General features: G+C 44.9%; 1 protein-coding gene across 2 annotated transcripts in view; it reads right to left on the bottom strand.

Moving 5' to 3' along the window:
* LOC102028686 (nodal modulator 1) overlaps positions 1–25,476 on the bottom strand; it is a 53,046-nt gene that overhangs the window by 14,507 nt on the left and 13,063 nt on the right. For both annotated transcript variants that reach the window (XM_005391083.2, XM_013517953.1), the window contains exons 7-21: positions 23,439–23,591; positions 22,729–22,866; positions 21,982–22,071; positions 19,303–19,408; positions 18,966–19,116; positions 14,239–14,413; positions 12,692–12,833; positions 11,447–11,578; positions 10,126–10,262; positions 8,570–8,657; positions 5,043–5,106; positions 4,393–4,488; positions 1,209–1,427; positions 1,042–1,124; positions 52–211 (exon numbers count right to left, since the gene is read on the bottom strand). In XM_005391083.2, coding sequence (XP_005391140.1) covers positions 52–211; positions 1,042–1,124; positions 1,209–1,427; positions 4,393–4,488; positions 5,043–5,106; positions 8,570–8,657; positions 10,126–10,262; positions 11,447–11,578; positions 12,692–12,833; positions 14,239–14,413; positions 18,966–19,116; positions 19,303–19,408; positions 21,982–22,071; positions 22,729–22,866; positions 23,439–23,591 — 1,934 coding nt within the window. The remainder of the gene's footprint in view (positions 1–51; positions 212–1,041; positions 1,125–1,208; positions 1,428–4,392; positions 4,489–5,042; positions 5,107–8,569; positions 8,658–10,125; positions 10,263–11,446; positions 11,579–12,691; positions 12,834–14,238; positions 14,414–18,965; positions 19,117–19,302; positions 19,409–21,981; positions 22,072–22,728; positions 22,867–23,438; positions 23,592–25,476) is intronic.

Raw genomic sequence — 25,476 nt, 5'->3', positions numbered from 1 at the left:
TCAAGGGGATCCCAGTGGTCCCAGGTACCAGTTCCTTACTCAGGGCCTTACCTGTAGGCACCTTTGTCATCAGTAAAGACTGTGATCAGGGGTGAACTAGCCCCCTTCTCACTGATGACAATCTCGACTCCTTCCAACTCTGGGTGGATCTGGCCTTCCAGGAACAAGCCTGCCTTTCCATGGATCTCAATCAGCTTCCCTGGGCAGCTTTCTAGAAAGGGAAAAACAGTCACAACCATGGGACTGAGCTGCAAAGGGAGCGGAGGTGGCTAGTTTGGGGTTACCCCTAAAAGGAGGACCTAGAACTGAGACATTAGATATGAGAAGCTAGCGCCAAAGAAGCTAGCCCAGCGCCCCACATGCATCCAAGGCCTCTCTCCCTTCCTGAAAGGCCTTGCTCAACTGCCAAGGACCTTAGCAGAAGGACCTAAAACAGGGTGGGTGTTTACTACATCGCAGCCTTGGTTCTTGCAAGGCCACCAAGCATGCTGCTCCACCTCCCAACCCAGTGGTTAAGACTTCCCCAGCTACCTTGCTTCCAACACACCTGACTCCAAACACGAATCACACAAATGCATGTAATCTAACAAACCATAAGACTGGAAAAAGTAGACTGGAGGTGTAGCTCAGTGGTATAGCACTTGCCTAGCTTCAATTCCCAGTAACACACACACACACACACACACACACACACCAAAAAAGTCCCTAAGCCATCAGTTGCAATCATTCCCAAAAAACACTCTCAACCATACCCTGCCAAAGAACAGAAAACCCATAAACAGACAAATAAAGACCAATTCTCAAATTTTAGCATTTGGTGGATTTGCTTTCATCCAAGGAAACCAAATCCCTTCCAGAAAAGATTACTTCAACTGTAGCCACAAAAGTTACCATTCATTGATCCATCCCTTCATCAAACAGTAACATCCAAGCAAAGCGTGTTTTAGAGGCTTATGGACACGGCCGCACCCAAACAACACAGTCTTTACATGCAGAGGGAAGCGCAATGGAGTGACACCTGCTCACAGAATGGACACACACCTCCACTGACCACAGCCTCCATGGAAGGGGGATAGAAGAGCAGCTCCTTAGACGAGGGGGTAACAGTGATTTTCTCTCCAGACCTAAAAGGTTGGGACACTTCAGGTTAGCTGGTTCTGTCCTCGCAGAACAGAGGATGCTGCAAAGAAAAACACAAGAGCGCTTACCGGGCCCAGTAGGAGAAATCGTATGAGAAGGGGCCTTGCAACTCATCCACCATCTCTTGCCCAGGGGGCTTGGTCCTTCCTTCCCCACCCTCTTCTTTGCCATTCTTCTCCCTCTCCTGCCTTCGGGTCTCGATCTCCGCCAGCTGCTGCTCCCTCCGCAGTTCCTGTGCAGACTTCAGAGGGCCCAAGACCAAAGCTGGTTCACTGTCAATAGATGACCTGCAAGAGGCAGGGCAGCCCGTAGCATTCAGCTGCACACCCTTATAGTCAGCGGGAATTTGACATTTCTACATGCAGTGACTTAAGTAAAAACTGAAAACTTTATAATTACACAACGGCCTTCTGTTTTAAAAACACTTACAGCTTACCAAAAAACAAAAGCAACTTCTATGCTGTTTTGTTTATGTATCTGTTTTTGTTATTTGGGGTTTTTTTCTTTTCTCTTTAAAATGAAAAACAAAATTTATATGTATATACAAGGATAGCTGGGATAGGTGTACTGCTGATGTCTCTGGTTTATTGAAAGGAACAGTCAATGCTTAAAATCTTTCTTCTTGACCAATTTTGCACACTTGCGTCTGGTAATCAGAAACACTTATCTGAAGACAATATGCAGTATAAGATCCATTGGTGAACTCCTATCGTCTTGTATGGTGAAGCTCTGCATCATTTCCAAAGTTGTTTTTTGTTTTATTACTTGTTACTTGTCTTTGTTTGATCAATCTTACATTCTTACGTCTGGTGGACTGAGCAACTGCACTGAAGATATAACAGTATGGAATGTGGCAACCATTGCTAATTCTTATCCTTTTGTCAGGTATTGTTTTTGTGTTGTTTTGTTTTTGTCTTCACTGTTGTTTCGTTAGTTTTTCTCTTCAAAATTAACAAGAAAGTTAAAAAAACAAAAATCAAAAACTCCTCCATGCTGCAGTAGATCGAGGCTGGAACAGAATATCCTTGACTTCATGATGAGCCCATGAGAAAGTGTCTGCTCCAAGCAGCCCAGGACACTCTCTGCCCACCACTTTTGTCCACCTATACTGAGAATCCACTGAGTGAGAGAACCAGGGACCACTCCAGCACTGAGGACACAGCCCTCATGGAAACTGATAGCCTCCTTGACCCCAGGGAATGCACATCCTAGTGTGAAGAGCAGGTGATAACCAGAAAGGTAACTCAGAGGCTAATGATAGCCACAACAGAGAAAAGTAACAGCATAGGAGGACAGAGTGCCAGGAAGGCTGCTTTATACTGGGGGGCTTGGACCTTGGATTTTACTCTGGGTGGGAGGGGAAGCCACTGAGACTTTAGTAGAATAAGGCACTGGTCTCTACCACAGAGGAACAACACAATGACAGGAACCAAAGTCCAGGCGAGTCACTGTGGTGAATCGCACCACAGTAACACAGTTTAAGTTAGAGTATAAAGTCAAAGGTTTGCTGAGGGACTGGCTAGATACAGGGTGTATGAGACAAAGACCCAAGTACCAGCTGAGAAAACGGAGCTGCCACCTCTGAGGGAGGTAACACTACAGACCGCGTCTGTGAAGAGCAACAACCAACAGTTGAGGTTGCCCTGGTAAGGACAGGATCCCCGAAGGGCTGCAAGAGGCTGTGTCCAGCCACAAATCATATTTCATACAACCTCCAGCTCAGGAACATGGCAAAAAGACCCTCCTCAAGTTGCCAAAGTTAACTCAGTGAAGATGAACACAGGCAACACAGAGTCGGGACTGGGAAGAATATTGCTTGCTAGTCATACCAGTAACTCCCGCTTTCCAAGTAGGACACAGCACACAACACTGGTCCAGTAACAGACACCATGCTGGGCCCACTAAAGACACTCAACCAATCCTTCCCACCTCAACTTGCCTCCCCATCAATCTAGTCCCTGACTTTGCTCCCTCCCTAATCCCAGGGGCCATCTACTGCCACATCCCGTCAGCTCAGCCTCCTCAACATCTCTCTGCCCCACACGCTGCTCTGCACTCCACTGCCACTGGCTTTGCTGAGAGACTGGCTAAACAGACAGGGCTGGTGGAGGCCGCGGTGCCTCTCACTTGCCTCTGCACCCTTCCTAGCCCCACCTCAGTTGACTCCCAACTCCCAGGCCTCTTCTGTGTGTTCACTACTCAGCAGCCAGGGGGACTTTTTGAAACAGAAAGTCACCCTTGTATTTAAAACATGTCAGTGGGGTCCATGGGACAAAGACCTTCAACAAGGCCTGGCCCCTACCAGCCTATACCTCCTGCATGTCCTCAGCACAATGTCAAATTCAAAGTTCTCTGCACAACTGAACTTCCAGTTCCGTGTCTGCCTGCGCAGGACCCAGTAAACTCCATGAGGGCAGGGGCAGTGGCCTACCGGGCCAAGTACCAGAGCACCTAATCACCCTGAAGTTTCCCAATAGTATCTTCTGCATTCAAGACAGAGAGACAGGGCTGGGGATTTAGCTCAGCGGCAAAAGCGCCTGCTTGGCAAGCGCAAGGTCGTGAGTTCAGTTCCCGGTACCAGAGAAAAACAAAAAAAAAAAAAAGAGAGAGACAAAAAAAGTGGTGCACAGAAAGATGGAAGCATAGCTGCAAAGGCCGCTTTAACTAGAGCAAGGAGGGGGCAAGTTACTCAGCGTTCCATTCCACTCAACAAACACGTTCATGCTGCCAAAACTCTGATCTCAAGAACCTCATCACACTCCAGAAAATCTGCTCAGAAGCAAATGCACACGAACAGGATCCTCAGCAAAGGACTGCTTGCCAAATACTTTCTCTGTCCCAACTCTTCTCCTATCAGGTGTCACTTCCATTTCAAAATTATCCAAGAAAAGGTATAGTGGAAAATAGATAATTTTTTTGAATTTGTGAAAACACTTGCAATAGAATGAACAAACCCCAGGGATTTTTTTTCCCTTAGCAAAAAAGTATAGGAGTTCACCCAGAAATTTAAGACAAGCAGTCAAACTGTCAGAAGGCTCCTGTTCACCACAGCTAATTCTTTAATCCTAAAAGAAAGAGACCCAGGCCGCTGTGAATTTATGGCTGTTTTGTGTAGGCATAAGAGAGGGCAAGCTGTTTGTATAAACACCTAAAGATAAAAATCAGAAATAGTTCTCTGAAAGTCTTTTAGAGAACTCTCCAGGCCTTGTCTACCACCTCCCACTCTCAGTCTACAAGAAACACTTGTCTTACTTGATAGTCACAGTGACATCCATCATTTTGTCAGTGGTGATAGTTCCAAGGACATGGTGGCGAATGGCTGTCAACGTCAAGATACTGGGTGAAGACCTATAAATCAGAGAAGTAGAAACAATCCATTAGCAATACCACCTAGTCATTCTCCAGGGAATACCCCCAGCACCCATTAGGCGAACCTTTCCCATCCTGAGATGTACTGCAGGACATGGCTCTTAGTTTGGGATGAAATAACTCTGGAACTCCATACAGGTCTCTCAAAAGGTAAATTAATTCTAGACCCCAAAACTTTACCTTTCCAATTCCACACACGCTGTAAAAGTATAAACATGGCAGACTTAAGCTGAGATAGTTCCATCAACAAAAGCTGCTAGATTCAACAAACATTATATTTGAAGTACTTTACAAGCATGGCCTTCCATCCCGAGTTTACAGAACTCTTTGGAAGGAGATTCTACCTCCACATCTGCAGTAATTTATCTAAGTGTCTTAAAAACCCTATCCAGAAATTCATTCTAATGCCTGACCTTGCCTCTTCCAGAAGAAAAAAAAAGTTCCCTTGTCCTCAGAAATAAATGAAGAGATGGCTACTCGCCCTCTTCCACCAAATGCACACAACGCCACAAAGTAGTCGATATCCAGCTTACGTGTCATAGGTGTAGAAGGCTTGCTCAAATCGGTGGCAGGAGCGAGGGGTCACTTTGTACACACCTATGGACAGGAAATCAAAAGTAACTTTTGGAGAATGGTGTTCATTACACTAAGCAATTCCAACATTTAGAATCCAAAGTCAGCTCCTATTTGAAAACTCAAACACATCGCAGATCAGTGATAATGGAAGCAGAAAAGCCAGGCAGACATCTCTTTTGTTGCCTGTAATAACATCTTACCAATGACCCTCCATTTCATATAGCCTGATAAAAGCACAAACTTCCCACTGTCCATAACACACAACTCAGAGTACTTACATCTGCACAGAGCAAGCTAACACGAACATGCCCAAGAAGGGACAAAACACACTTTTCCTCCATGGACATGGGACAGTTAATAGGTAGAGACACAGTACCAGCAGTCCCCTGAGCCTCACATGTGTACCTGTTCACACCTGGGTTCAGAAGTATAAGCTGGCTGGTCAACTTGAGCATGGCACCAAGAGGAAGGGGTACTGGGGTTATTTTCTGGTGCAACATGCATGTCACTAAAGCAGTCCTTTTCATTTATTAAATTTCTTAAAAGCAAGTTTAGATTTTAATAAAAATTTTAGAGTTTCTAAAAGAAATTTTACAGACTTGCCTGTCTGCTCTGCTTCAACTGTCCTTTTTCATTCTGCTCTTGGCACAGGGGACAGGGTTGGAGTTAAAACCCTTGTAATTCTGCATCCTGGTGTCTTTCCTCCCAGTGCAGAATATTCCTTTCTTAATATTCCTAAGGAATGTTTTTTTCTTTACAATAAACAAACCCCACCTCGATCCTTACATTTCCCCTACTGTTCTCTGGTGGGTTTTGTGCTGGCTGCATGCAGCAGGCCCCCTGTGGCTTTTCTCTTACCATGACGACTTTTAGTTGTCAGGTACGGTATGTTCAGAGTTAAGATAACTCCTCATATAAACAAGCTTTAACTGTCCAGAGCATCTGTAATAAATTGACCTAACATTTATAAGATCAAAGCAGAGAGAGAGAGAGAGAGAGAGAGAGAGAAAGGACATTTACCCCCTCCAAGTTAGACTGAAAAGTTTTCTTCTGAAAAGATTCTGTTAAAGACCCAAAAGGTAACTACACTGAACCCCTCCCGTAAATATTCCTAAAAAGGAGCAGGGAGCAGCAGAAGGTCCAGAAAATCATAGTACAACTGGGGAAAATACTTCAGCACCATGAGCCTGTAGACTGATGCTCACATCGGGGCATGTTTAATCATATGCCAGAGGAATACAGTCAATTTCAGAAAAAAGCAAAGTATTAAGCATTCCTCTAAGTGATTATTGGCCGTATTTCCTACAAAACATGAGATTAGTTCAAACTACTCCTGCTGTGTTCTTCACTCAGAGCAAGCTACAGAAATATAAAAGGACTAGCTTTCTGCATTCATTTTGTTGTTCTTTCATTCAACAAACACTGACAGTGCTCCTGTTCCAGCCCAGGTACCATGCCGCCGGCGGCACACAGAGGACAGTTAAATAGTTGTGGTCCTGCCTTTGTAGGACTCACCATCGGCAGAGGCAGAGGTACTCCATCGTTACTGACATATCAACCAGGATACGTGCACTAAGGGAACAGAACTGAGCGCTGTGACCAGCAGGGTTCCAAGGGAGGCTTAGAGGACACTGGAGGAGCAACGCCTCCTGGGAGAGCAATACGGAACCAAGAACTAGCTGTGAGAAAGCACGACAGATGTGGAGCACGGTGGCAGAGTAGGAAGACAGGGCATCTATGCACAGGTTGGCTGGCTCTGTTACCAAGAAAACTGCCCTTCCTCCCTCAAAAACAGATGCTGATTACCTGCAGACTGGCAGTGTCCAGCCCTGGACAACAAATTAACTGACTCAGATTCCTTTTGCAGCCAGTAGTGACCATGTGACACACTCCTGCCAATGAGGCACAGAGGAAGCTTCCCACAAGTAGGGGCACGAGGATCACTAGATCACTAACTTAGAGACTTAGCAAACCCCTACCTCAAAAAATAAAAAGGTCTGGGGATGTAGCTCAGCGTGAAGGCCTTCAGTTCAGTTCTCAGCACCACCAAAAAAAAAGGAGGAGTAGGACAGAGAGGCTAGAGTAGAGAGTGGTATTCAGGGCTATGTCACGTAGGAGCGCAAAGTCAAGGTAAGGATGATGCATTTTAGAGAACCCAAAGGAGCCACTGAATTATGCCCCAGGAAAATGCAACATACAAGCTCAGTGAGGTGCCACTTCGCATCTGTGGAGATGACTATCGACACAAAGCACACAATAACAAATGCAGCGAGGACCGGGAGCAACAGAAACCCTTGCGCCCTGCTGGTGCAAACAGCAAGTGGCACAGTCTCTTTAGAAGCCAATGGGTAGCTTTTCAAAAAATTACACGTAAATTTACACCATATGATCTAGCAATTTCATTTAGGATTATTTTCATATTCAAATAAGAAAAACAAAAACATATGGACACAAAACCTTGTACAAGAATCTTCACAGCAATATTGTTTATAATGGCCAAAAAAATGGAAACAACCCAAACACCCACCCACTGGTAAATGGATACATAGAATGTGTCAAGACACACCTATACACATACGCGTGCATGAGCGCGCACATACACACCCTACTGGAATACTATTCGGCAAGCAAAAAGAACAAACTCTTCATGTGTGTTACAATGTAGACAAGCTGCGAAACATCCTAAATGAAAAGAGCCAGACAAAACACCAGTATTGTATAAAACCATTCAGATATCGGTAACTGTTTACATGAAAGGTCCAGAAAGGGCAAACCACGGGGACAGAAAAGTAGTGGCTGCCTAGGGCTGGGAGCAAGGAGCAGCCGTCAAAGGAACGTAGGACCTTACTAGAGGAGAGAGTGAGTCCTAAAACTGGACCATAGCAATGGCTATTCAACTTGGTACATTCACTAAAAATTATTGTACCTCTCAAATTGATGTCTTTTTTCTTTCTTTTTGGGGGTGCTGGTTGTTAAACCCAGGGCCTCACCCATGCTAGCTAAGTACACTACCACAGAGCCACAGTCCAGAGCCACATGGACGAATTTTACAGCCTGCAAATTGTATCTCAATAAAATTAAAAGGAAGAGCAAGAACACTGCAGAATTTTCAGCAAGGTGGGAGCTGATTTGATTTCAAAAAGATTATTATGTGCACTAATAAAAAAAGTGACAGATTTTATACATTACTAATAAATGAATTTTATACACTAGAATAAAAAACAAAGACAGGTGACTGTGAAGAGAGGTCACTGGCCAAGGGCAAACACTTCTGAAGGTGGAAAGGCCCAGGGGTCTCTGCCTAACTCAAAGCCACAAAATCAGAAACAGCTTCCAACACCATTCCCTCCACAGATTTGCGTGGAATACAACCCAAACTGACAGCTTAATGCAAACAGAATGAGATAGGAAAAAGGCCTTCAAAACCACCCTTGCTGGGTCCCCATTTTTGTAACTGGTGGCACATCAATCCTTCCAGACTTACCAGGCTTGGACAGGCAGAAGCGGTTGACGCCTTTGGAAAGGTTGTAAATCCCCACATTCTCAGGTCCATTTCCATCCTGATAAAACTCCTGAGGGGCCAGAGCCAACACAGGGACTTAGTAGGGGAGACGGAGACACTATGATGATTAATAACATTTCTGTTTCTGAACCAGTCGCCTGTTTTGCCCATTAATCATTTGAGCAGTTGGGTGCCACAGGAAAATTAAAAACCTTCAAAAACTTCCAAAACAAACATGCTCCTTTCATTCAGTCAGCTAATATTTATTGAGCACCTGCTATGTGACAGACACAAGGCTGGGCCTTGGGAGGTGCTGGCACGGCTCCTGCTCTCAGCGGGCTTCCCTTTTAATTCAGGAAATCAGATAATCAATGCATCAACAAATAAATTAGTGATTCCAGCTAGGAGGCAGTAGAGCTAAGAAGAGCATAAACAGGGAACAGGACAAAGAATGATTACCATGCAGGATCCCTGAGCATTCTAGTCTCAGGGTCACCTTCTCCTGAGTAGCTAACGGTGGGGGTGCAGCTTGCATGATGAGAAAAAACAAACAGGTTACATTTCTGCAAAGGATGCACTCCTCCTAGCGGAGGGGCCAGAATGTGCAAAGGCCCAGAGGAAGAACAGCATGGTGTTCAGCTAGAGAAGACCAAGCCTCGAGAGCAAGCAGAGAGTGCTACGAAGTAAAGTGGGGTGAGGCCACTGTTAAGGAGTACAGATCTTAATCTATGGAAAGCAGAAATGCACTGAAGGATTGACAAAAAGGAAGCCATAGCATTTTTTTCAACTCAGTATTAATTAATCCATTTCCTGTAATAAGGCAGTTTATTTGGTGTTTGTGGCAGTTGGGACAACAGGCTGGCACTGGGAACATCAGGTGCAATTCTACCCATGTCTATCACAAGCAATCACTTAATTACCATTTGCCTCAGTTTCTCTACTGAGCCCTGACAATTACATTTGCCACTGCTTGACATGAAAAATTATATAAAACTCATAAGTGAACTATACAGACACTACTTTTCCTGGAATCCATCTGGCAGACTATCAGGCCAGTATGGCCGGTAAGAGAACAGTTCTGCTCTCTGCCCTAGAATCAATACTTTAGAGAAACTTACTCAGATGTGTCTCTTAATAATCACCAGGGGTGTACACAAAGGAAGTGTTAAACACTAAAAGACTCACAGAAACCTCCCTGCAACTGCAAAGGGGGTTGTATGATCCCATGTTTCAAGGAGAAGACTGAAGCTCAGAAACAGTCAATGGACTTGCCAAAGCACAAAAGCAGTGGGGCTTACAAACCAACAGTCTCCCCAAATTGTCTGATTTAATATAGGGCCAGGACAAGGAAATCCTCTAAACACAGGCATCTTTCCACTATGGAATTTTAAATCCTTCCTGGTTGTGCCTTTCCTAACAGGTGGGCAGATCACGCAGCAGAAGAAGAATTCTGATTTGACCACAATTATAATCCTCTTGGCAATTTCTAGAAGCCAAGCATTTCTCCAAGCAACAGACCCTTCACAAGCCACACCTACCAGAGTGATGGCGTGAGAAAGGGAGCATCTCAGCATGTAGCCCGTCTGCCGGAACTCCACCGCCGACACGTCATCTTCCAGAACTTCCACCTCCAGACTCTTGTTCTTCCAGCACCAGTCCTCATGCATGATGCTAACTGCAAAGCCAAACACGACAGACAGACACGTGGGCACAGAGCACTCCACCCCTGCGCCCCACCGAGAAAACTGCAATGTGCTAACTTTGTAAGTGTGTGTGCACATGTACATATACAAACATGCACACATACATCTGGCAATGCTCCAAGTTACTGTTTAAGCAAAATTAAATATCACCAACAAAGAAATCCAACTGGGCCAAAACCATGAGGCTGCAAATAAGATATTGAGGAGTTAGCAGACTTTTTCTGTAAATATTTTCAAATATTTTGGGCGGGAATGGGTCTCTATCCCCCAAGCTGACCTTGAGCTGCTCACAGAATCCTCCTGCCTCAGCTTCCTGAGTATCTGAGATTACAGGCATGCAACACCATCTTATTTTCAGTTTGAGGCCACAGACTTTGTGGACCTTGACTATTCTATTCTGCCACTAAAGCTCATCAGCAGCTACAGTGAACACAGGAATAATAGGAATTGCTATATTCTAAGGAAACTGTTTCATAAGAACAGGTGGTCAGCCTCTGTGCAGTAGTTTGTCCTTCCCCAATGTAGAAGTCCACTTTATAAGGTACTCACTGACAGCAGCTCTGAGCTGATCTCTGAAAAAGTTCGAGTCCAGGCAAGAATGGCTTTCTGGGAAGGGTAGGGAAAGTCCTGCTCCTGACCAGGTACTGTGCAAGCAGTGTCTCTAGCTTTATTCCATTCAGTCTTAGATTTTGCAGAAAGGCTGTACTACTCCCATTTTACAGATGAGAAAACAGAGTCTCAGGGATCAAATAACTAGCCAACGGCACATAGGACTAACAGGTAGACATAAGAATGGATTCCTTTCTGGTGTTTAGAAATAAAATGGTGTGAGTCAGGGTACCTTCTCCAAAAAAGACGCAGGAGGAGAAAATAGGCTGAGAAACAGTAAATGAACTTGCCAAAGCACAGCAGCAGTGTGGTTTATACACCAACAGCCTCTGCAAATTGCCAGTCAAATTTAATGTGCAGCTAGGACAAGGCGGCAGTCGGTTCACAGAGCTCAGACTCCTACATCACCGCCAATGTTACACAAAATACATTCAAGGTCACTGGGCAAAGAAGAGTTCAACAAGGAAAGGCACACCATTGTGACTCAATTTGAGAGCTGTGTTCTGAAAAGCTTACAGACACAGGACATGCTGCACTCAGCTCTTACTTTTGTATTTTCCTGGGAGCACACTGTCAAATGTGAAAGTCATGGAGTTGACCTTGCCGGAGAGCTGGAGGCTGCGCTTCTCACCCTGGCGGCTCAGGGACTGCAGGGTCACCAGCAGGTCACCACAGGTATCTGCAGGGAAAAGACAGGAGGCCTCATATGACTGGCGTCCCAAAGCACAGCACACACTCGGACTCTGGGCTGTGTGCTGCTCGCGTCCCTAGTCCCTGAGAGGCAGCGCCCACTGGGCTCCTTCAAAGCTAACATGCACCAACCTGATTCCAGGCAGCCACCTGTGCATGCAGCAACTAAGACAATAGAGAATGGGACCCCTCTGCACACCCCTGTTCAAGCCGGATGGGAGGCAGGAGAAGAAAACCAACATTCATTGAGAACACATGAGACAGAAGGAAGTGGGGGTGGCATTTACACAGCACCAACAGCAGGAAGACAGAACAGAGGTGCTGAGATAATGACAGTGGCACAGACCCGGGTCCTTTATCACAATGGTACCACCACCGGCAGCAGCAAAGCCTGAGATAGCTGTCTAAGTGCCAGGTACTTCTCCCAGGGTAACACACACTAATTCCCTTGATCCTCACAACTCCATAGGCAGCTACTGGCATTATCTCCATATCACAGACAAGGGGCTCAAAAGCACAGGGAGGTTAAACAACTCAATCACACAGCTGGGGATAAAGCTCCGGGAGTCTGGTTCCAGAGCCTGTGCTCTTTTTTCTTTTTTGTTTTTTTGTCTTTTTGGGACAGGGTCTCACTATGCAGTTCAGGCTGGCTTTGAGCTGACTTTGATGTCCAGCTCAGTTTGTCGCCCTGGCTGGTCTCAAATGCATAACAATCCTCCTGCCTCAGCCTCCCAAGTGCTGAGATTACAGGCGTGCGCCACCACGCCCGGCTCAGAGCCTGTGCTCTTAACCACTGTGCTACCCTGCTTAACAAAGTCATATTTAAGCCTCAACAAGAGCTGGGACTAAAACCTGGGCCTGAAGGAGGACTGCAGAAACTTATGGGCTCTTTTGAAAGCCAAGCCAAAACATGCAGGAGACTGTCTCGGTGACTACCGTGGCAATAATTCAGAAAGAACTATTGATACGTGCCGGACGGACTGTCAAACCCTCCACAGGAAGGCACTCGCCTTTAACACCAACCAATGAGGAACACCCCAGTCCCACTGCACCCACCCACTTCCTTGCAACTATCTGTTCTTGCTTTCAGCTGACACCTTACCCAAACAAGAGACTTTCCCAGAAACAGATGCCAAGAACTGCACGAAGGCCACATCCATCACAGGCCTGTCGGTCACAGTAAGAGGGAACGTCTGGGGCTTCAACATCAGGCCCGCTCTGGTCTCGGCCTCAGGAACCACCACCTGCAGAAACGCATGGATCGACGTAAGGGGGTACGTGGGGACTGTTCTTCCCCCAAGACTCCTGGGCAAGAACATTCATCTGGGCCCAGAGGCCAGCAGATTGTAAAAAACAAAGGTTCATTTCCAAGCCTAGTTTTATAATCAAAATAAATTCATGAACAACCTAAGTGAAGAAAACACATTTCTACTCAGACGTAACAAACACCCTTCAACAGTCCCATGCGTATGTCTACCATAGCTCTCCACAAAGGCACACAGGGCCAACAGTCACCTGAACGCTGGCACGGGCCACACTACTCCCAGCCCTTCCCTGGCGTTAGCTCCCTCCTGACATAAGCTATGAATTTGGAGACGGTACATGGACAACTTCTTGGTAGAATCCAGTCAACTTCTTCCTTTCACCTTTTACTTATTCTTCTTCTGTGTGGCTTTCCCAGCCCAAGAAGGGTGGGGAAACAGGGCTCACCTACTCTGTCTGTGCTAAGGAAAACATCACAGAACTGCCCTCCCTTGGGAGAGTCCTTTACTGTGCTTCCAACAGGGCTCTCAAAGGCTTGGCAATGGGGCCATCTTCACAAAAAGCTGGCTGATGGCTAAGAAAGGCAGCTGTCAACCCACCCACTAAAGTCATGTGAGTACAAGGAAAGTGCCATTCTCCTGCGCTGTGTCCCCACAGAGGGAGGAACGCCACCCTGCCCCAGAAGAGAGCAGTCTTAGGGGAACCTTCCTGTCCTATTTACTCCCCTGCTTTGCTCTTCCCCAAAGTGAAGCAGCAGCAACTGATTTGATGGATGAGAGCCTGCGATCTATAGAGACACAGTATTTGCAGTGGGCAGGCACTTCCACCACATTGGAAGGCCCGGGGCCCACCTCTGATTGTCCAGCCACCTGCTCACTTGGTGCAAGAGTGTCCAGGCCTTCTCCCTTGCACTGGGGCCACAAACAAGGGGCTCCCTTGCTTCTCTGCCTGCCTGGATAGACAGACTGCATGGGGTCTGCCCAGGTGTCCTACATCCAGGGCAGGGTAACAAGAAGGAAACTGTTTTGCCTGCGGTCCTAGAAGCCATGCATCATGGAGGTTTTTGAACTGCCATTAAAAAAGAGCTCATTTTGATATCCTCTCAGACTCAGCGATATTCTGCAGCAACCAGGAGGCTGAGAAGGTGGAGGTATCACTGGCAGCCTGATACTAAGCCTTCACAGACAGCATGACTGAGAGAGGCTTATGGCATTATTTTTGAGCTGGACATCTGTCTGCTCCACTGTGATGTGCAGGAATGTGAAGACTGAAAAATAAGCAGCTGGGAATTGAAATACTCCTTCTCAAGCCACATTCTGACTCATAACCCTTTGGAAAATCATTGTTTTTCCTTAAATATTTTATAGAAAACAAAACTCTTCACACCTGGACTTTATAGGTTCCTGGTTTTGCTTTAAAGCAAAATGATCCATGAGCATCTGTCTCCACGGTGACCAAAGACTTGTCCTTGTCTTGAGACGAGAGGACCACTTTGTATTTATTCATCTGCTTGGCGGTATCGGGGAAGCGGGTGATTGACACCTCACCACAAACACTGAACCTGCAAGAAGAGACCACTCACTGTAGCATGAGAACTCAATTACTGTGGGAAAGGCACTTAGCTACCTCAAGATACATCCCTCTCCTGGCCTTTGTGTCTGAGACCAGTTTAATCTGACCAAAGAGACAGGACGCAGCCCAAGTGATTTCTGCTTTAACAAGCAACCTTCAGAAAGCAGTGGACCTCTTTCTACAGAGCAGGAGCCTCTGGGGAACTGTTTGTATGTTCTGGGTGACATCTGGTAACCCCCTACTGCAGAAGCAATTTTCAGAAAATCTGCAGATAATAAAGATGTTTCAGGTAATGGGACTATTGACAGGGAACAGGCTTGGACTGAGAATATGAGCTGGGCCTTACAAGCCAGAGCTGGCACTAATCAGGCCATAAAACAAGGCACCAAAGTGGTGTCTTCCTCACTTGTGATTAGGTGTAATGTGTAAGTAAAAGCAAACTGAGAGATGTGCACAGAAAGGGTAATTAAGTTTAAAAATGCAAAGCTAAAACTGAACTCCTTAGGAGCTGCGAGTCACAAAAGCAACTTACAATGGAAAAGCCCTATTAATAATAGATAATGACTCAGACTTGAGAACCCAGGTGAACATGGGGAAGGCGCTGCAAAGGATCCCTGAGAAATGCAGGGAAGGCACATCTGCCTGCTGATAAAGACCCACAAAGACCACCACCCTCGGCATACAGTCTTCACGTTTAGTCAGTTGATGAGGCAAAGTGTAACAATAATCATAGCTGTAGGCCTCTCTTGCCTCTTCAACTCACTTAAGGTTATATTCTCTAACCTTAAATAATCATTTTAGATAAAAATCATTTCCTTCTGACAGGAAGATAAAAAAGAACATCAGATTCAGACAATTATGGGATACACTAAATGCTAGAATAACCACTCTGCCTCAGATGGAAAATAGTAGAAAAATGAACAAAATAGCAGATGGCTGTGAAATGAAAACAGCAAAAAACAAAAGAACGGCCAGTCTGTTCTAGTCATTCTCTACGCAGGGGTCAGCAAACCACCTAGAGGGCACGATGAGCCCACCTGGTGTATGGACTACAAGCCAGGAATGGTGTTTATTCTCTGAAGGGGTTAAAAGAGGGGCGGGGGGGAAGTCAGCAGAGGGTATTACTCCGTGACATGTAAAAATTATATGAAATATAAATCCTAGTACCCACAGGAACCCATGTACATCCATTCATTTACAAATCATACACAGTGGCTTTCAGAGACTATATGGTCCACAAAACAAAAGATTTATTATCTGGCTCTTTATTAAAAAAATTTGCCAACTGTGATCTGGATGCAAAAAATCTACATTCACATTCTACTTTGACAATAAAAGGACAAGAAGGGAACATCGATGGACTTTTCCTAAGCACACTGCACACTGTCATTCTGTGTACCTCTCAAGGGACATACCACCTTATCTGCTCCAGGTTGAAGCTCTGCCCCATACTGAATTGTACATATTTTACCCATAAGACCTATTTTTAGCGCATGTTCTCATTTAAAGAGAAGCACCCAAGTTCTTCAAACCTCAAATGTATATTGATTTTTCATTTGGAAAAACAAATTAAAAAGCTGGTAGGAGAGAGTTCAATTATACTGATACCCTTAAAAATTGATTTATCTCAAAAAACTCAACAGGGTTTAATATATTTGGACAAAATCTAGGACGTTGGTACATACTGAAATAACTGTAATATCACAGTTATTTGAATAGAAGTAAAAAAGTTTGCTTTTTAAGTAAATTGGTAAACAATATTGGTTTTAAAAAAAGAAGGAGTAAGAAATACCAATATATTAAAAAGGCAAATGTGCTATGCTGGCCCCTCTCACCTCCTGCAAAAACAAAAACAAAAATGATGTGTAAAAAAAATGTCATTTTTCTTCCTTTAATCCAAATACTCCACTTTAAGAAAGCAAGTATATAAATATATTTCTCCCACCTCCTCCATCTACCCAGTCACTCAAATAAGAGGCCTGGGCCCCACAGCATCTGACCTATCAAATGCATCTGCTTCTCCCCCAGACCCCACCACTTATCTGCTCCGGACAAGTTACAGCCTCCTATCTGGGTCTGCGCTTACATCCTAGCGCCCCTCCAGTCCCTTCTCCACCCAGTAGCCAGAAAGAAAAAGTTAAAAAAAAAAAACTAAATGTCACAATCTGTACCACTGACAGCTCTTAACAGCTCTTCCTGCATTAAGGAACAAAGCCACCGCACCCTGGCCACAGCCGCAGAGCTGCCTGGGCCCTCTGCTTCCACCCACACTGCCCGGCTGTCTCCCACACTACTGCACATGCTGCTCCTGCCTGGTCAGCCCTCAGGGTGCCACAAGCCAGAGGCCGTGCAGAGTTCCCAGTCCACCTGAGACCCCAGAGCACCCTCCTCGCTCCCCTGCACCATTCTTACAGTAGTAACTCATACTCACAGGAGTCTTTGTCTTGCATTCGTCTCCCAGTGTGATGAAGCCCCCATCATTCTAAAGCTGGTTTGGTTCCTTGTCTCATTCCTAATACTTATTACGGTGCCTCACCCAGTAGCTGCTCTATGTTTATAGAGGGAGGGAGTCCTTAAGTCTAAGAATTATTTTTGGAGGATGATTGGCTTCCTCACCTCCCATATACCACTGAAGCAGGCCCTGACATTGACTCCCACTCATCTACAGAAAATTGTCACTGTGCCCTCCTCAGCAACCAAGCCAGTAGACTGTTTTACAGGGCTCAGCTCCCTGACGTCCTAGTTGGATACTGTGCTATACCTAAAACCTACTTTCTTACCTTCTATGACCCACACCCCAGGTCCTCCCTGGGCCACCCCTTAAGTGCTGGCATTGTTCTAATTCGACTTGCTCTTACCTATTCAAGGTTCTGGCCAGTGATTTATAATCTCTCCAATACCTATTAGAGAGCACCACCTAGTGGCTCTACAGACCCACATGGCCAAAACTGAACCCTGTGGCCGAACTGGTTCTTTCATCCACAGCCAGTGGCACCTCAACCATTCTACCAGTCAAGCTGGGAGCCCTAAATCTTTCCAATCTGTCCTGGCCCTGGCGGCTTTTCTCAGGCCTCCAGCACCCTGGTCCAGTGCCCTTCAAAGCCATCTTCCTCCATGCCCCCAGAATGCCTTCTTGTTCTGCTTTGGATATGGTGTGAATATGTCCTCCACAGCTTCATGTGTTCAAACTTAATCCCAGTGTGAGGAATTAAGGAGGAGGAAAGTTAACCCAGCTATGGTGGTTAAGGGGGAGTCTTTGGGAGCTGGTTAGGATTAGCTCAGGTCATCAGGATGGAGTTCCATGATGGAATAATCCTGGAGGCTTTATCAGGAGGGATAAGCAGACACATGTGTGAGCTCCCTCCCTCTGGCCAGTATTCCTTCTCTGAACTTTTTCAGGACTCTGCCACCAAAAAAGCCATCATCTGATACAGCCCCTCAACATCACTCCTGCAGAGCCAGCATAAAACTCTCCTCTTCACTACTCACCCAGTCTGTGCTACTGTTACTGGCAACAGCAAATGGACTAACACACCTACTAGGAACACAAATCAAACCATGTCACATCAATGCTCAAAACCATTCCTGGCTCTGTGGCCTCCGGAGAAGGTCCCTGTGTCCCAGTGGAGTGCAAAGAGGCCACAACCTGTCCCTGTAGCCTTTCTAGCCTTGTCACTTCCTTCACCTACCCTGTACCTGATGTTCCAGCAACACCAAGCTGTACACTCCTAACCATACTGATGCTTTGGGATTGCAAGGCTTTGCTCAGGACACCCCTCCCCATTAGGCCCTGCACCTCTCCTTCTAAGCTACAGACACTGAGCTCATCACTGTCAAAAAGAAAGATGGCAGCACCACCTCTACTCTGCAGATTCCATGCAGTGGTGAGAAAGATCCAAGACCTGACTCCAGGTCAGACTACACAATGTTGCTTCAGATGATAAAAGAGCATGAACTCAACCACAGGACGTCCCCTCTCAAGTTTACAGTTCAACACTACACAGCAGCAAGAACTATGCCGATGACCAGAAGCATCTTCCAATACACTATTTGAATCAACTAACTAGATCGCCTCCCGAAGTCCTCAAGGAATAGGCAAAGAAAGGTCTCAAAGACGTGAAGTTCAAGATGAAAGATCTTTCTCTAACTTACAAATCCATTTTAACTTAGAAGCGGGAAATTTTTTTCAAAGCATCCAAAATGTAAGTACCTTTAGTTTGTAAGATTTACCACTAATTCTTCAAGGGGAGGCAGCCTGAATTTCTTTCCGCTTTGCGGGGCGGGGTTTTGAGACAGTGTCTCGTTATGTAGTCCAGGCTGACACTGAACCCACTATATAACCCAGAGTGGCCTCAACCTCACAGATACCACCGCCTTAGCCTCTCAAGTGCTACGATTACAGGCGTGCATCACCACGCCCAGTTTAGATGTCTTGATGGATGATGAAGAGTGGATGCAGACACACAGGTCTAGGTGCAAGGTGATATCCTACCCAACTTGTGCACTTCGGGTACTTTCAGGCCCACAGAAACTAAGCTTACCCTGTTGCGATGATATCCGCCAGCTGCGGGGTGTTCGGTGCAATTTTGATTGTGACCGTTTCAAAGTACAGGTGCTCTTTCTGGGCATGGATGGTGTATGTCCCTGTTGTGATGTTCTCCAGGCGGAAGGAGCCATCGGTTTTTGTTCTGACTGTGAAGCAAACGTGCAAATAAGAGATGAGCCAAAACCCACTGCAAAACCTAACGTGACACAAAAGTGTGTGAGACAAAACACCAGCATGTTTCCATAATCCTTGAGATGTTGCTCCTCTCCCGTGCTCTCTAGGATTCAGAAACAGCCCTGTCCAGCGGGCCAGAAAACACCATGTCTACTCACCTTTGATCTGGCTGTTCAGAGTGACCACTGCTTCGGGGACACCCTCTCCTTCAGGCCCACTCAGGACCCTGCCAGTGACAGAGAATCCCATGACATGGAACACCGGCTAGAAGATGAAGGACAGAGGATGACGCTCCTGTTCCTGGGCCACAAAGGCCTCCTCCCACCTGGTGTGCCACCGCTCTCACCACACTCCCGCCCAGAGCCCTCTCACTAGCCCAGGGTCTGTCCTCCCTGCTGAGTGCTAACACATGTTTGCCAAAGAGTTGAACAGAGAAGATCAGCAGGCTCACTTCCCAGCTCACAGGTCACTGCCCCAGCCTTGCCCTCTGCCTGTGCCTCTCCTTTAGATGCCCCTTGGTGAGCCCCACCTTCCTCTAGTCTCCCAAGCACAAACCCCAGCATCACCCCGGCCCTGGCGCCACCCCTCCAGCATCAGCCCGTCCTGTGGTTCCTTCTCTTTGAGGTCCAACTGCTCACCTCTGACTGCCCCACAGTGGATCTCAGCCCCTGCCTGGACCAACCAGCCCACACTGCCAACCTCAGCACTGCACACCGAACAGCCTGGGGCTTCATCTCACTGCAACACATTCTGCTCACTGTGAGCACCGCGCCTCAGCTCTCTCCACAGTGTCTACACTCCAGACCCTCTGATCTTTGCTACTTCAAGTTCACCCACTATTTCATTACCTCATCAAAATTACCAATATCTGAAATGTCCTTGTTTGATTTCTTCGCTTGTCTCCTCCCGCTAAAATGAAAGATGCCCGAAGATAGAGACTTTCTGTCTTAGTTACCTAGTACACAGTAGGCACTCAATAAATAACACCTAAATGAAGGAATGCATGCATGCAACATTTGAAAGCCTGAGCCCCAGCCCCATCCCTCCAGATCAGCTTGTCCTGTTTCAAAAAAAAATTAAATGGCTTTCTTTTTATTCAGGTGGCTCTTCTCAATCCTTCCAAAAACACGTGGCTCATCCATTCATTTACCCACTTATTAATTCATATATGCACAAAACAAATGTTCGTATGAGGCACTTCTATGTACCAGGAGCTAAATCACAGCTTAGGAAAACAGTAAGGGATAAGACACTCACTAATGACCTCACTTCAAGACCTCACTAAAGGGGCTGGGGATTTAGCTCAGTGGCACAGCACCTGCCTGGCAAGCGCAAGGTCATGAGTTCAATTCTCGGTACCGGAAAAAAACAAAAAAAAAAAAAAAAAGACCTCACTAAAGACACACACTTCCTGACCTCACAGAACTTACAGGCCCTTACTCCTTGAAATTCCACTCACACTGCTTGGAACTTGTATCTGACAGTGATCTGGGAATGTCTTCCCCACTCACCGGCCCCCTCCTTCCAAGCCCTCTGAAGCAAGGAGACTGCATCTTCTCGCTCCCCATCCCCTCTGGTGTGCAGCAGAACAGTAAAATGCTTTCCTGCATCTTAAAAAGCAGAGTCGGCTCCCCGCTGAGCATGTGCCCTAAAAGCAAGCTCCTGCAAGTTTGTGCTACTTTAACAGTTTTATTTTTCGATGTAACATTAAAAGAAAACAGCTAAAATATACTTTTTTCAATAACTCTAACACTGGGTGGTCCATTTAGGAAAGACTGCTATTTTCTTTAGAGATTTGCTCTATCTGGCAAATTTCCTACAGTAACTATTTTCTATTTCTGTAATTAAAGACATCATAAGTGTGATGAAGAAGACATTTAAGATTATTTTAGGGCCTATGGAGCTTATCAGGTCACCTATCACTCCATCCATTCCTGCCACTGTGTTCTACATTCTTCCAGTGCTCCCCTGGTTTACTGCGATGGTCTCCTCCTACGTCCCAGCTCCTACCCAGCCCCTACACTCTTCTCACAATGTTTGTCTGCTCAGAACCTTCTGATGGCAGCAATTCTCACCAGAGTAATAGGCCAACTGGCCAAGCAGGCACTGCCCATTCTGCCCCTTCACCTCTGACCCTCTCTCCTCCTTCTTTACTCATCCCCTCCACTCTAGCCATTCCAGCCTCCTTGGGATGCCCCTAATAGTCCAGGTGCTCTTCTGCCTCAGGACCTTCACACTTGCCATTCCTTCTGCCTGTAACCCTCCTCTCACTGACGTACGTGTGGTTCACTTGTTCTTCCCCTTCAGGCCACTGCTCACATGTCACCTTCACTGTGACAGCTTCCCAAGTATACTACATGAGGTACAGCTCTTGTCTCCACACTGAACTTCATGACTACCTTTCTTGCTTCCTTTTTCCAGAGACACTTATCACCTTCCAATCCACTTTCTACCTCACCTATCTACACATATACTGACTCTTTCCATCATTACAACATGAACTCCCCAAGGACAGAAATCTTTGCCTCTTTTGATCACTGCCATATTCCCATCCCTGGAATAAGACCTGAAGTGCATGCCAATGGTACTCAATGTATGATTTCACTGAATGAAGCAGCTCTAACACGGAATCTAACTCTCTAGACTGAAGACATTATGTGAGAGGTAGGGTGCCTCGTGGATCCCAAGCTAAGCTTGAACATAGTACAAGACTCCATTTGTCCCAAAGGCCCTTTTGGACAGAATATTGATCGTTTTTTTTTTCCTAAATGTTTGCAACACTTGTGTGCAAGGATGGGAACTCAAGCACCTGTTCTCTGAACACAGCAAGGTCTCACCTCAATTCTCAGGCTGTCGTGTTCTACCGTGAAGTCAAGTCTGGAAGGTGCAACGTCAAAGGTGATCCTCTCCCCTCGGTAGAATGGAATCTGGAAGGAAGAGTCTGTTAATTACAAGGAACCAATAACACAAGCCAACCAACAATACGAATCATTAATCTAGCAGCCCATAAATGACAAGGGATTTGAGACAGCCCAAGGAAAACATTCATCATAAGTGTTGCCAATTTGCACAGAGGAAGCCCAGCCCTTTTTGCAGCTATTACTGAGGGGTCAGGGTCTCGTCCAAAGCCCATGTTGAGTGCCCCTCATCCAAGAAGTACTACACATTATGGAAATGTATTTCCTTGTGAGACCAGAAATATTGCACATTACAGAATTTTTCAGATGTTGGAATATGTGCATACACACAGTGAGATATCTTAGGGATAGGACCCAAACATAAACATGCTATTCATTTGTTTCACATACACCTTACATATAAGAGACAGGCTGAAGTTAATTTTATATAATATTTTTAATAATTCTGTGCATGAAACAGAGCTCCATGGTTTGGATTTTTCCACTTGTGGCATCAGGTCAATGTTGTAAAGGCTTTGAATTTTGGAGCATTTTCCATTTTGGGGTTAGGGATGCTCACTCTTTAACTGCTAAACAGGTTAGGCCAACCACTTTTTCCTCCAACACCCAAATGGCATCAACACTTACCATGCTGTGTCTCAAACATAAGGAACCCACTTCACTCACCACAGTATAACCTCCACTTGGCAAGGAATAGAAGGAGAAAGAGCCATCTTCTTTGGAGACCGCATAGCACAAATACACCAGGCTCTCATCTTGGGGCTGGAACCCAGGCACTGGCGAGACATTACAGCCCAGGACATCCTACGCCAGGGGAAGAAAAAATCAGGCTTCCTTTCCACTTAACGTGTTCTGACTGCCACCAACTAGCCTCACTACAGGACAGAATAGCTTTTATAAGTTGTACATCAATTTGTGTATTTCTGAAGTATAGGGCATATTCACACAGATAAAAGGAATAAAAAGGTTCACACTGAAGCTAAAACATTAAGGTTCTTAGGACAAATAATGAGACTGTCCTTCCCAATAATGGATCACCATTATTCAGACAAGGAAATGGTGGCTCGGGAAGGTACAGTGATCAGTCGAAAGGTCTGCAGCTGCTAAAGAGGCATTTGTTCAAACCTGGGACAGTTGTACATGAAAGCCTGTCCACTTTCAATCGAACTCCAAGCCTCCCAGGAGAAACACTCCATTTCTTGTGACTCAATAGAGACACAATGTTCTTAAACATTAAGGCAACCAGTCAACCTTAAACTGGCAATTTCAACAAAAGATCTTAGCCTGTAATCCCCTATTCTACCTCCGCTCCTCTGCCCAAAACACACACCCAATCTCTTTGGTTCTTTACCTCCCTATGTGCTTCCTGTACGTACCTCTTTGGCTACTACAGAAGAAAAGAGAAGAAACTTCACCCCTTTCATGGGCTCTCCATCACTCCGAACAGAGCCAGACACATTATAGCCTGCAACTATGAGGGGACCTGCCGCATTGGCATTAGAGTTGGTTACACGCACAGTGGTGCTTGCCTACAACAGAGAAAGGGTTTAACTTCCAAAAACATAAATACTCCCAAAGTGTCTAACATGAGGGCATTTTTAAACTCAAACATTAATTGGCAAGTAATATATAAAATTGCAGATATGATCAGTATCCACCGGGAATTAGTTCCAGGACGTCCATAGAAAGCGAATTTGAATGTCCCTCATATAAAATGTCATAGTATTTGCATATAAACTACACACCTCCATGTACTTTAAATCATCTCTAGTTACTATAATACCCAATACAACAAAAATGCTATGCAAATAGTTGTTACATTGTATTGTTTATAGAATAATGACAAGGCCTCTCTGTGCAATTTTTTCCCCAATTATTTTTGGTTTTTTTGGTTTTTGTTTTTTTCTTCGGGTACCAGGAATTGAACTCATGACCTTGCGCTTGCCAGGCAGGTGCTATGCTGCTGAGCTAAATCCCCAGCCCCTCCCCAATTATTTTCAATCCATAATTGGTTGAATCCAAGGCTAGCTCAATCCCTGGAGGCAGAATTCATGAATACGAAGGTCCAATTGTATAATAGTATAATTACAACTACTTTTATAATGCCCAAAATGAAATGAAAGGAAATATGGTAAAATGTAAATACTGATTTTAAGTAGTGCTATTTCACTTCTACATTTTTCCACCTTCAAAAATTTCAAACTTTGTCCCTTTTCTTTGAATTCCTTTTATTTCCTTTTATATCTCAGGCTTTTTTTACTGAGCCTACCCTGCTTTTTTCCATGTGCCAAATTTTTAAATGAACATGTTGTAATATTTTTCATGTTTAATGATATACATGCATACATTTTTAAATTTTTTGTTAAAGTGCAGTTTACATAGAGAAAGTAGACATTTTAAGCATACAGTGCAGTGATTTTCACAGACTTAATAGATCACTCTGGGTAACCAGCAGCAGATAAAGAACCAGCTCCCAGCCTGGAGATTTCCTCTCCTGTCACTTCCAGGTACTCACCCTCAACAGGTAATCATTATCCTGACATATATTAGTACGCTTGTCTTAAAAATCACAACTTTATATTGGCAAATTCAAATTCCTTTACACATACAATTAGCATACAATATAAACTCAAAAATTTATTCTATGTACAAAGTGTAAGCTCTTGAGTTTTAAATAAAATATTTTTAAATGTTGGTCTAGGAGAGTAAAACCCCAAAACTCATCAGTCAGAAACACTATATAGATACAACTCAGTGTAAAATTGTACCATTAATTATAGATGCATAAAAACCATGAAAACTGAAATATTGATTCTGTTGTACCTTCACAAATTAAGAGATACAGCCCCAAACTAAAGCAAAGTTAGCAGATCAAAATGTCTTTAAATCTTATTTCCATTTTTTTCTTACAGCTGTCACAAAACCTTACCTAGTATATTTCTTTTTGAATCTTCCACTATAAACTATTTAACTAAGATACAAAGAATAGGGCCTGAGATATATAGCCCAGCGGCACAGTGCCTATCAATTCCCAGTACCAAAAAAAAAAAAAGATACAAAGATACAAACCATATTCTAAAGAACACCTGCATACCCTCTCACCAGGTAAGAAAATTAGAAATAGAATTCAAGACCTTGGCATACCCCAAAACTCCCTTCTCTCCTACAGCCATCAATGTCATCCTGAATATGACACTTGCCTATGCATGTCTCTATAATTTTTCTACTTAAAACTGTCTATAATTATATTCTTATACATAAGACTATATCCATATTATCCTGAGTGGTTGTAATTGTATTTCCTTTAATTCTGCTTGAAATGTAGTCATAGTGATATACAGAGTTCCGGGTCTCTTTACTGCTGACATTCAAAATTCTGTTGCATGATGGCACCAAAACTACAACCCATTCTTC

The sequence above is a fragment of the Chinchilla lanigera genome, unplaced genomic scaffold (genome assembly GCF_000276665.1).
Source record: "Chinchilla lanigera isolate Chin_1 unplaced genomic scaffold, ChiLan1.0 scaffold00041, whole genome shotgun sequence".
In the NCBI taxonomy this organism is placed as follows: domain Eukaryota; kingdom Metazoa; phylum Chordata; class Mammalia; order Rodentia; family Chinchillidae; genus Chinchilla; species Chinchilla lanigera.
Note: the sequence above shows the minus strand (reverse complement) of the source record. Positions and strands in the feature narration are given on the sequence as shown.